Raw genomic sequence first — 12,261 nt, forward strand, 5'->3', positions numbered from 1 at the left:
GAGCAGAGGGTCCCCGGGGGGGCTTGGAAGGTGATGCAGAGCTGGGGGATGTCCCACTCTGGGTCAGCCCCTGTGCGGGGGGGGTGGTGAAGCTGGTGCCTCCAGCAGGCTGACGTGGGAGGCTCGAGGGCCAGGCAAATCATGGGGAGAGCTGTTTTTGTTCCACGCAAGAGTTACAGCCTCAGCCTGGGCACTGTCGTAATAGCTGGAGGTGGGTCAGGCCTGAATTTCCACGCAGATGCATTAAGGAGCAGGCGGCTAAGCGTGCTTGAGCGGTGCCCTTACCCAGGGAGGAGCAGAGGCAGCGTTCTCCTTCGCTCTCTTTGTGGCTCATGGTGACGGCGGCTGCGTGTTGGGAACGGCCATGGTGCTCGGGGCAGAGGGGCTGTGCCGCAAGGGCGGGACACTGGTGGCAGCCAAGATGCAGCACCAGGGCAGGGAAGGTGCTGTGGCAGGTGCTTGCGGTCGCTGCCCCAGCGCTGGGCATCAGCTGAATGCCCCAGGCCATGCTCGGTGCTTCCTGCTGCTGTTTCCACCCTGGTCCCTGAGGGGCACAGCATGGGGGGCACTGGAGTCACGGCTTTAACCCTTTAGGCTGGAAAGCTGCCCCGGTGGGGTGGCATCCTGCATGGCTGTGCTGTGCGCCTGGCAGGGCGTGCATGCCTCTTGTGCTCTGCGTGGGAGGGAACCAGCCTCGTGTGTTCCTCCCCTCGTCTGAGCTGCTCCTCTCCCCATCCCTTCCGCGATGCTCGGAGATGTCAGGGGAGGTTCAGGTTGGACATTAGGAAGCATTTCTTCTCAGCAAGGGTCATGAGACACTGGAAGGGGCTGCCCAGGGAGCTGGTGGAGTCACCATCTCTGGAGGGGTTTAAGAAAAGACTGGACATGGCACTTAGTGCCCTGGTCTAGTTGCCATGGTGGTGTCAGGGCAATGGTTGGACTCGATGATCCCAGAGGGCTCTTCCAACCTCATTGATTCTGGGTGCTGTGCACCTGCATCACTGTCTTCTCCCCAGCAGAAACTGTTCCCTTTTGACTCCTCGAGCCTCCTCTTTGCAGGTTCGTGTGAGTTAATGCCCTCGATATTTAGGTTAGGGTCAGCACATCTGACCAGATGTGAGCAGTGATTTCTGGTTTAAAAATATTGCAGTGCTATTTCTAAATTTTTAATCTCCCTCGGTGATTTGGAGACAGTTTTATGAAACGTGGAATTAGGATGGTGCTCAATGCTAAATGGTAAAGGAGATTAGAGGGATTTAACTCTGTGCGTCTGTCACATAACTATTGCCAATCCCATAACTTCCATTTTCTATTAAAAATCCCTTTCCCCCTTTGACCTGAAAAAGCTTTACGGGTAATCTGAATTTCTCTGCTTATGAGGTATTTTTCCACTCTCCACCCCAGCCCCTCACCCGTCCGTCTCTAAACCTCGCTGGGCGCTGCCGGGGAAGAAGCTGTTTCCCTGTGTGGCTGTAGATGCTCTCCAGGCTTTGTGAGGGCTGGAGCTCCTCAAGCCATGGTCTGGATGTGGGGTGGGGATGCTGGACGGAGCCCGGGGTGGAGACGGGTGGGTGATGGGGTGCCATGTGCCCGGGCTCCAGCCATCTTCTGCTCTGCTCGTCGCCACAAATAGCACGCTGTCCCTCCCGCTGCCTGCGAGCGCGCGCTCTGCTCTGCCGGGTATTTGGGAGAAGCACCGCGCCGTGCTGGGAAGGGAAATGCTGATTCACGGCCACGAACCAGGCTGGAGATGTCACCAAATGACGTGTGCAGGGCCGGGCGGTGGCCCCGTAGCTCTGCAAAGCCGGGCAACCCTGGAGCGCTTTGCTCCTCTGGTCTGTCGTTCTTGTGCTTGTCAGTGAGGGGGGGAAAACAAATGGCTTTGTCCGCTTCTACCTGCGTGTGGACACGGGGAACTGGGCGTGCTGGTGCGTGGGGAGATGTGGAGCTGCTTTCTTGACCTATAAATCCATTTTGTGTGTGGTGGCAGCGCTGGACCTCGCTAGTCAGCTGATGCGTTACGGGGATGGGTGTGCTGGGCAGTGCCCCTGGTGTGGGACAGGAGGGCTTGAGTCACAATGTCACTTTAGGTGATGGTTGAGTGCAGAGCACGGAGCGAGCAAGGACCTGGTGCTCTCACCTGTGGTTTCATGGGTGCTGAAAGACAGGATGGAAGGACTCTGGGAAGGGTGAGGTGTTTTGGGGTTTCCCACTCTGACAGGGCTGAGGACGATGTGGAGCAGGCTGGCATGGCACTGAGCCAGGCGAGGCGTGTGCTCACCGTGCCGGAGGAGGCTTCGTGGGGAGATGCGAGGGTCTGTGGGCAGTGGCCCTCCACCAGCCTTCGCTCAGAGCTGAGGCACGGCTCTCCGTACAGATGAGACTGCCCTTCTACCCCGGCTCCTGTCCCCTCCTCCCCAAGTTAAGGAATCGAGGTCACGGAAGGTCCCCTGTGAGTAGTTTTGCACCGCGGCTCGGTACTGATCTGCTTATTGGCTCTGCGGCACCACGAGCCAGAGCTATTAATACACCCGCCGAGGGCCGCTCGCTCTATCCCTGTCCTTCCGCCCACTTGGAGGGAGCGTGGCTAAAAAAAGAAAGCGGATCTGAATGACTGGGGGCTCCTCGTCCTTATTTATAGGCAATCTTGCTTTGGTTGGGAACGGGGAGCTCGTGGTCCTGGGGAGTGGGAAGGAGAGACTGGAGGAGCTGGGCGAAGAGGTCCCTTCCCTCGTTGTGAAGGGAATTACTTTGCCGCAGTGCTCACGGTGCCCCGGAGAGCTGCTCCCGGGCGTCCGGGTGGCTGCAAGCTCGGCCTCGGACTGTGCCCTTGAACCCTGTGTGTCTTGGTCTTTGCTCGGGCAGTGCAGGGACGCCAGGCTGCAGCTCGGGCTTAGGGCGGGTGGCACTGGGCTTCCTCCAGCTCTGGGAGCGGGGAGCAGCACTGAACCCAGTTTTCCTGCCCCTCTCCAGGGGTGACGGCAGCAGGGTTTGGGGCAGTGGTAGGGTAGTGGGAAGGGTCTCTGCCCTGCCTGGGGGAGGCTGGCCCTGGGTGGGCTGCAGCTGCAGGCGCGCTGGGCAGCCATGAGGCGTGGGGGTGCTGGCTGGCTGCGGCTCCGGGATGGTGGGGTTTGCAGGAGAGGTGGTGTTGGGTGGTTGTTGCAGACGGGTGTCCTGGGGTCTGTGGGTTCGGGGCACGGTCGGACCATGCACTGAGAGCCATCTGGGCGCGTGTGGCCGCCTGGGGAAGCCTCGAGGGGGATGCCCTGGGTACCCTTCCTTGCTCGCGCAGCCCCGGGTGGCCCTGGTGAGGTGCCTGTGATCCCTGATCCGTGCTGCGGGAAGAGCGCTGGCCTGTGAAGGTGGCCTTTACGCTTCCAGCCCGTGCTCTGATGATCTGCCGCGTGTGGGGCCGGGCTGGGCTCCAGGGCAGCTCTGCTGGGGGGGTGCTCGCCGTGCCTGGGCTTTCTGTGCTAACCCCCCGCCGCTGTGGCCTCTGCTTTCCCCGCAGCACGTGCTGAAGATGTTGGAACCAGCCTCTACTTTGTGAACGACTCTATCCAGCAGGTCACCTTCTCCAGCACAGTGGGGGTGGTGATCCCCTGCCCGGCCGCGGGGTCACCCAGCGCTGTCCTCCGGTGGTACCTGGCCACAGGCGACGACATCTACGATGTGCCCCACATCAGGCATGTCCATGCCAATGGGACTTTGCAGCTCTACCCCTTCTCGCCATCAGCCTTCAACAGCTTTATCCACGACAACGACTACTTCTGCACCGCGGAGAACTCGGCTGGCAAAATCAGGAGCCCGAACATCCGTGTTAAAGCAGGTAGGAGCTGCCTCACAGCATCACATCTGTCCGTGATGGGGAGACTCCCACTGCGTCCCCAGCCCTCCTCGAGCCTGTTCCCGCTGTAGCATCCGCCCCCAGCACGCCAAGGCTTATTAAGCAAAGAAAAAAGGAGGAATATGGCAAGGAGCTGCTTCCAAAAGCCATTATAGTAAATTATTGACCATGCTGAGGAGGGCTAATAGCCCAGGAATGGCTTCATTATGTAACCTATTAAAAGTGGGGCTAGCAGAGGGAACACGACAGAAGTGACTACAGGGTTTTTTAATTTAATACCTTGTACTGGGGAGTAAATTGGTATTAACCCCCTTCCGCAGAGTGAATTATTTACCAGCGCTCTGAGGTTACCTATAAACCACAGCTCGGTGGAGGAGGGATGGCAGCAGACGGGGAGTAGTAACCGTGGATGGGCAGCATGGGGCTGTTGCCCTCCTCGTGCTGGGACCACCGGCTGGGTTTCCCAGGGGCAGTGAGAGGCCAGAAGCTGTGGTGGCAGCTGGTTCAGAGCCGGGGCAGTGCCCAGTGTGGGACTGGCTGCTGGGGCCTGTGGGTGAGGTCTGCCTGGGCTGGGGCAGTCGTGGCAGTGGTGGTGTGTGCAGGAGGCTGGGCTGGATGCTCCTCATGGTCCCCGCTGGCCTTTAAAGCCCGTGAATAAACCTCCAGCTCCGTGTGATTAAGGAGGCTTTTGCTAGCTAATCTGCTCTGGCTCTGCAGCCCCTTTCTGTGGTAGCTTCTCCCCGTGTCCTCGCAGCCCCAGCCCTCGTCCTCCCTGCCAGGGCACCGGGTGGGTAACGGGAGCGAGCTGGGGCCACTCCGGCCCCTCTCCCCTGCTTTCCCTGGGGCAGGGGGCTGTGCCTGTGGCGGGGGTGGCGGAGCTGCAGGCTGAGGGCAGGCGAAGGCGTTCAAGAGTTTATGGTGTCCCCATGTGCTACTGGGCATGGCGACATCCTTCTGTCTCTCTGAAGGGGCTGGGGTGGGCCCAGCTTACCCAGCGAGTGCTGCTGGGGGGCTGCGGCACTGCGGAGTGCAGTGGTCCAGGGACAGGAGAACCGCTTCCATCCCCAGGAGAGCGGCCCACGTGTTCTGGAAGGGAGCAGTGTGTTGCTGGTGGGTGGGTTTGTTGGGGAAACGTGGGACTGAAGCGAAAGGACGCGTGTGTGCTTCCAGCACTGTCACGCTACCAACCATCTGCTCTTCTCCCCAGTTTTCAGGGAGCCGTACACCGTTCGGGTGGAGGACCAAAGGTCGATGCGTGGAAACGTGGCTGTTTTCAAGTGCCTCATCCCCTCCTCAGTGCAGGAATACGTTAGCGTCGTGTCCTGGGAGAAAGACACCGTTTCTATCATCCCAGGTAAGAGAGGAGCCACTGTTTCTTGGACAGTCTGTCCGTCGTGGGGGGCCCTTTTTTGACTTGTCCATACCTGTGCTGCCCGAGCAAAGGCTTTTGTTGATGACCATCTTGTGGCTTCGTACGGGGAAATGCTGGTGGCGGGAGCAGATGTGATGTGTTTGGGGTCTCGTTGGTGCGTGGTGTATTTCTGAGCTCTTGGATGTTTGGTGTAAGCGTGATGGCGTGTGTGCCCTGTCCTGGCTTCTCCTGCTTTGGGTACTGGCAGCTGGGGCTTGGCAAGAGAAGAGCCTGCCTGTGCTGTCCATGCCCTGAGCCCTGCACTCAGAGCTGGTTTCTGTGTCAGGATGATGCACAAGGAAATATTCCAGCTTCTCTGGGAACTTTTCACACCTGTTTCTGCCACGGGGAAAGGAACTCGGTAAAACAGGCATTGTGCACCTCTTCCCTGCGCTGGTGCCTGGAAGCTGCTCGGCCTCCCTGTCCCCTGTGCCTGCCTTGTGGGACGTGTCCTGCTCAGCGCTGACTTGGACCCATGGGAAGGGGCATGCGGAGGGACAGCAGTGCCTGTCTCTGCAGGGACCCTGCAGCTCTGGGTGTTTTGCCTCTGCAGCCAGGGTCTTTGCGGCGGGGAGGAGCGGTGGCCAGAGCAGTGATGGGACGCAGCCCCTGGGCAGGTCTGCAGCTCGACAGGAGGGGAGAGGACCCAGGCAAGCAGCTCGTGGTGCGGCAGTGTCCGGTGCTGTGGCTCTGGCTCCTGTGCCCCTGCCCGGCTCCTCGCAGGCTTTGAAGCAGCGCGGGACCAGCCCTGGGTCCTGGGGTGACCTTTTGGCTCCCTCCTCGGAGCTGGTATTGATGGCAGCGCTGGCTGCCCCGCACAGCGTGTGTAAGCTAGTAGTAAAGCAATCAATACCGCTTTCCCCAGGGTGATCCAGAGAGAATTAAAGGATTTTGCCCAGAGTGACTGCGCCGTGCTTGATATTTGCTCACAGGTCAGCAGGTCCCGATGCTCCCCCGGGGCCGAGTGCTGCTATGCAGGAGGGCAGATGCTGCCCGGAGCGGGCGAGAGCCTGGCGCTGGCTGGGGCAGCTGCTAACCAAGCAGGAGGGGTGATTTGCTCTAATCCTTCTTGCAGGGATGTCTCTATTGTAGGGAGCTTAATGAGCAAAGTGCTTCACCTGGAGGGGGATGACGGGTTCTCCCGAGGGCTGTGGTGGCTCTTGCCAGTGGCTCTTGCCTCCTGAGAGCAGCTCATGTGCTGACTCGGCACAGCCCGTACGCTCCGAGGTGGGCGAAGGGAAGCGGCGTGCTGGGGCTGGTGCTGGTGGGTGATGGCCCCCGGGGTGTGATGCAGCGGCAGGGTCTGCGTGCAGCCCCCGGCGTGGTAGGGGAGCCGGGCTGAATGATTTCTGGGGAGCACGGGCACCCCTCCCGACTGGCTGTGCCCTTGCTGGACTCGTGTCTGTGTGAACGAGGGAGCGCAGGATGGGTTTCTGTGCCGCCGACGGGACCGAGGGGCTTGTGGCACCGTCCCCTGGGGCAGTGAGGCGCTCGGGTGCGATGCTGTGCCCCCCCCAGCCATGTGCCGTTTGGTGACCAGGGCACGGTGAGGTCCATCAGCACGAGAACCTGCAGTGCTCGTTCCTTGGCAGTGCCATGCTGGCTCTGGCAGCCCTCGCTGGGCAGGCTCGGGGTGTGGGACGGAGCAGAGCGGGGCTGGTTGGCTCGGCAGCAAGTTTGTCAGCCGTGCACTTGCGTGGTCTTAACCAGAGCTGTTCTCAAGTTTGCTGTGGCAGTGGATTTTTTAATATGGTGATTTAATTAGGGTGGAAGGATTTTAACATTCTAAAGCAATAATTACCCTAAAGACAGAACATATAACTTGTGTTACAGTGCAGAGGCAACACAAGCAAACATGTTTCGCCGTTGGATTACAAATATAGTGTCTGCCTGAAGCTTGTTTTTTTTATTGCTTTTGTGTTGGAGCTAAAACTGGCTTTGCTGTTCCCAAAACCATGGTCTTGTCTTGAGCTCCAGAGAACCTCTGCGTCTGTCCTGGCTCTCAGCAGCTGTGCAGACACCGCGCTGTGCAGCTCTCCCCCGGCCAGCCTCTGAAACGAAGAGGTGTGTGGAGGCACCGTGGCTCTTTCGGAGGTACCTGCAAGCCAGGTTTACAGCTGGCTGGATAATGTGGTTTTTTTTCCGGACTTAACTGTACCAAACTCGTGGCTCTTCCTGGAAGTTTCCCCTGGTGCTTCCTGCGGAGGGCTGTGCGTCTCCCTGGTTCAGCAGGGATGAACGCCCCTGATGCGTGGGAGCAGGAGAATCTCCGTCCAGACCTCTCCGGGGCAGAAAGCTCTTCTGAAGTGACTGTTTTCACAGTAAATACCCCCTTTCCTTAGCGTCCCTGGTTTTCCACCCGCCGAACCAAATATTTTGTAGCTCAGAAACGGACAGCGAGCTCTTCCCCTGGGGCTGCTGTCCTCGAGCTCAGACCTCTGGCTCCGTACGTGGGCTGGGTGGCTCTTTTATCGGTTTCCTTGGGTTCTTTTCATGCTTAATTGGGATTACAGGGCTCCCACCCGTTGAGATGTGTCTTTTTGGCCAGGCCTTGCTGCTCTGCGGATGGCTGGTGGGTGAAGGAGCTCTGGCGTCACCAGCACTTGCAAGAGGCGCCTTGCTGGCAGAAAGCCCCCCTGGAAGGCTGACTGCTTTGCGGTGGAGGTGTCTGGGTGAAACCCTCCATCCCTGGAGGGGTCCCGGGGTGTCCTGCTGCTGGGGGCAGGCTGGTGTGGTGGGACGCAGACGGCAGCAACCCGCACGCCCCAGGGAGCCTCGGGGGTGTGGGGCCGTTGCTCGGGTCGCTGCTGCTCTTGCCAGCCCTGGGGCTCCCCTTGCACAGCGTGCCTGTGCCTGGCTTTTAGTTGTTCCAGTTCCTGGCAAGGGTGTCTTCTCGGGAGTACCAGCCGGGTCTGTGCTGGAAGAGGTATCGAAGGAACGGCAGGGAAGCGCCCTGTCTGCGGGGCCCTGCTGCAGCGGGGGGTTTGGTGGCGAGGTGCATTACTTGGTTAACTTGGCAAGACTGTTACTTACCCTGAAATCAAAGCTGAATTCTTTATGGAAGGTTATCCCGCACATAAATCATCATTAGTGCGGCTCATTTTTGTCTAATGCCTACCTAACTGTGCTGGAGTCTAAAAATGTGTGTTTAGTGAAGTCAAGGGTTGCAGAGAAATTATAGGGTTTTCAAAAACCCATTTGCTTTGCTGGTGCTCACATCGAAATCAATCTTGCCTGGCGTTCTCAGCCTTGTTGCAAACACGCAGGGCTGTGGTGTTTAACGTGGGCTGGTGCTTACGGGAGTAAAGCAGCAGCGCTTACGGAGCGGGGACTGTGTGTAAGATCACGCTTCACACCCGGGCTGTGCTTTCAAACTCTGTTGCTATTGATGAATCTTGATATGTATCTGAGGGGGAGTAACAGGAGGAGGATGGCAGGGCTGCAGCTGAGCACCGTGTTTCACAGACCCCTCTCCCTGCTCCGCAGGGAAAGAGGGAGAAGCTCCTGCTGCAAACTGGTTTAAGAACAAAATGTGGTAAACAGCTTTTTGTTATTTTTAAAGCACCGTCGCTAGGCTGGGTGATGTGAAGGCTCTGAGGCACATGCATGGTTTGGATTTGTATTGGAGGAGCTAGTTGCACGTGTGACTGAGGCTTCAGTGTCATGTACTTGATGATGGTGTTGGAAAAAATCTGAATACAGCACTTGTCAAGGTACAGACATTTCTAAGGGTGCTGCTTTTCTCAGCAACCCCAACGCGTGTCCTTTGAGGGCTCGCAGGTACTTGGATGTCCTTAGTCATTGCATAGCCCCAAAGTCCTGTCTCTGGAAAGCAAAACGTAAAGCCTGCCGGAAGGATGGGACTGGAAAAAACCTGAGTTCTGTGAAGTTTTAGCTATGTTTTTGTGTATGTTCTGGATTGAACAGTAGCCTTGTAGGAGTTTCAAAAATATCTGAGCTAATCTGTCTGCGGTGGTTCAGATGTGAACATAATTTGCCCTGAGTAGCGCTTTCTGTCCCGTCCTCTGCGGTGCCGAGTCTGTTTGTGGGATTCTTGAACTTTCTCGTGGTTAAATGTGGCTGTTCACCCCGAAGATGCTCTTCTCTGGTGCACCCTGCAGCACCTGCTGCCCATCACACTCCTCTTGAAGACATCAGGAGTGTAACCGTACACAAGACCCATGGCAATACATCTCCAGACACAGTGAGGCACCCAGCGAGGATGTACGGGTGTCCTGTGTGCCGGGGGGCATGGAAGGACGGCCCGGGAGGCAGAAGAGCCAGGACAGGGATAATTTCAGCATTGTGCTCTTGTCAATAGGCTTGTTCTGGGGGACGTTGGTCTGCTGTTACTGGAGAAACGCTGGAAGCTGGGACGGTAAACACGGCGCGGCGAAAGGCAGTCCTTGCGTGTGTTTGTCTTCGTTGGGATGGTTTGGGGCGAGGAGGGCAGCTACTGAGGACCGGCACGGGCTGCTGGCGTTGGTGTTGGGTTTTGTTTGGATGTGGAACAACTCCTGGCCTGGGAGGAAGCAGCCTGCGGGTCTGAGCGCGTCAGGCACGAGGCCATGCTGCTGCCTCGTCCCCGGTGTCACCCGCGGTGGAGCACAGGGCTGGTGGCTGCCACCGCCGCGTCCCCCCGGAGCGGAGGGAGCCCAGGCTGCTGCTGTCGCCTGCCCTGCTCCCTCCCCGTGTGTGCACGGAGCTCCGAGGTGAACGCTGTGCCCGCGGGCAGAAGGCTGGCCAAGAGTTGGCCTTTTCAGGTGAATTTTGCAGCTTCTGCCTGGGACGGGTTGACTCGCAGCGTGGAGCGGCCTGATGTGATTTGAAGGAGCGTTGTCCTCCCCTACCCTGACTAGGGGGGCTGCAGAACCTTTTCCCCTGTCGATCCCGAGATCTCTAAAGGTGTCCTGGCTTCTCCCCCACCCCTTGCCACCCTCTCCGGCTGCGACATGTGCCCAGACCTGTTACAGAGGGAAGTAGCTCCAGGCGTTATTCTCACCAAGTGGGGTGAGATTCTGTCTGAAATCGTTTCATCCTTCCCCAGAGACTTGGCGTGAATTTTATCTAATCGCCATGGCAACAGATAAAAAAAGGTGTGAGCACATCTCCTTTTGCTGTGATAATTCAGATTTATATATTCAGATCAGATTGGAGTCGGAGATTTTAAAAGGCGCAGATGCAGCAGAAGGTGCGACTGCAAATAATGTGGCGAGAACGTTTTGATGATCCTGCCCTTTAAGAGGGGAGAGCGCTTCCCCGCAGGTTTTTGGGGAGTGTAATTATTCCATCAAATCCACTCTAACAAGGACTCATTACAGCCCTGATAATGCAGAGTCACGTCGGAGGCGATCTCACGCACGCCAAAGGAAGGGACCACAACAAGTAAACACGACGTGTGTGAGCAGCGAGGTGTGAGCGCCCTGACTTGCGGAGCGGGCTGGCTCCAGTGCCGTCACCCGCGCAGCAGGTCGCAGGGGCAGAGCTGCCCGAGCTCGGGCCATCCCGAACGAAAGCTGTTTGCTGCTCTGGCTGCGCTGCTGCAGGAGAGAAGAGTAGGTCTTTGGCTGCTTTCTCAGAGAAGTGAGGATGCAGAGGGTTTTGGAGAGGGAAAGGTGCAGTGGATCTAGTGCTCGCCATCCCCGTCCCACGTCATGTCCTTGCCCCCGCTCCAAGCCCTGCGGGGTGATGGAGCACGAGCCAAATAGGGCACGACGAGCTCCCAGGCATGAATTACAGCAGAGCAGCTGTTCCTGGAGCTGCCATCTCTGTGTACCTGTAAGCGTAGATCTTTGGCCACCCCAAGGAGCGGTTGTGCCGCAGGGAAGGGAGAAGCGGCGTGTGGAGGGTGGGATGGACAGCTGGGGGTCTGGCGCAGAGGCAGGAGGGCTGTAAATCCCTGCCTGGCACCTAACCTAGACCCAGCCAGAGATGTGTCGCCTACACCGTGCCGCTGGCCTTGTATCTGCCTGAGCTGCTGAGGGCTCAGGGTCCACATTGAGCTCCCAGGAGGTGGAGGTGAGGGGGTGAGGAGCACCAGGGAGGCCCTGCCACATCCCTGGGGTAGGTTGGCGCTGCCTGAGCTCAGCGCACAGACCCCCGGGAAGCACGAAGGGTGGTGGGCGTCCCCCGTGTGCCTCCATGGCCCCTTTGCAGGGGGGCTGCCCGAGGAGCAGGAGGGTGCCTTTGTGGGGACAACAGCCGTGGCACCTGCTGGGCACAAGCCTTTAGCAACGGCTCTGGCGTGAGGGTTGGGGTGGTGTATGAGAAAAGAGTTAGTGGGGTGCAGAGAGCGGGAGGAGGCGCGTGGAGGAGCAGTCTGCTGGTGGCAGCCAGTGGGATGGGTTGTGTGGACTCTCTCGAGTCCCAGGGCTTGGAAAGCACCAAAATCCCTTTGAAAATGCCCAAACCAGCCCCGAGAAATGCGTTTGGAGGGAGAGGGTTTGCTTCACCAGCTGTTTGCTGGCATGTTTGTGTTCTCCACCCTGCCTGAATCCTTTTCCTTTTATACCTCCTCTCTAATTGTCCTCTGATGGGGTGAAGGCGGTGCTGGCAGGGGTCCTGCTGCCCCAGGGAGCTGCGCCTCCCAGGGCAGCACGGCAGGAGCTGCCGCAGCGAGGCCCAGCGACGTGACAGCTGTGCAGGTCAGAACTCTGCAAACCCTGTGGGTTTATGGGCTTGAGCCACCTGCCCCCGGGGCCTCGTGCTGGGCTGTGGGTAGCAGATCTGAGCTCATCGCCGCTCCGTGCCATCGCCGCCGAGGTGTCCAGCGGGGAGGCTCGCACGTGCCTGGCCAGCTCCTCTGGCGTGGCCAGGAGCAGGGCCGGGGCGCTTGCCCGTGGGGAGGGCGGCAGTGGTGGTGTGGGTGTGCGTTCGCCTCCCCCCTCCTCCCCGCGTGTACACAGATGCAGAAACAATCACGGCCATTATCCCTGCCATGGTGACAGTGACAGTGGCAGGGATGCCAGCTTCCCAACACAGACGGCTTTATTTCATCTCCGCT

General features: G+C 58.7%; 1 protein-coding gene across 1 annotated transcript in view; it reads left to right on the top strand.

The window, feature by feature from the left end:
- The window catches only part of DSCAML1 (DS cell adhesion molecule like 1), a 107,413-nt gene that overhangs the window by 3,478 nt on the left and 91,674 nt on the right, over positions 1-12,261 (top strand). The window contains exons 2-3 of the mRNA XM_068418293.1: positions 3,512-3,829; positions 5,055-5,201. Coding sequence (XP_068274394.1) covers positions 3,512-3,829; positions 5,055-5,201 — 465 coding nt within the window. The remainder of the gene's footprint in view (positions 1-3,511; positions 3,830-5,054; positions 5,202-12,261) is intronic.

Source organism: Nyctibius grandis, chromosome 25 (genome assembly GCF_013368605.1).
Source record: "Nyctibius grandis isolate bNycGra1 chromosome 25, bNycGra1.pri, whole genome shotgun sequence".
Lineage (NCBI taxonomy): Eukaryota > Metazoa > Chordata > Aves > Nyctibiiformes > Nyctibiidae > Nyctibius > Nyctibius grandis.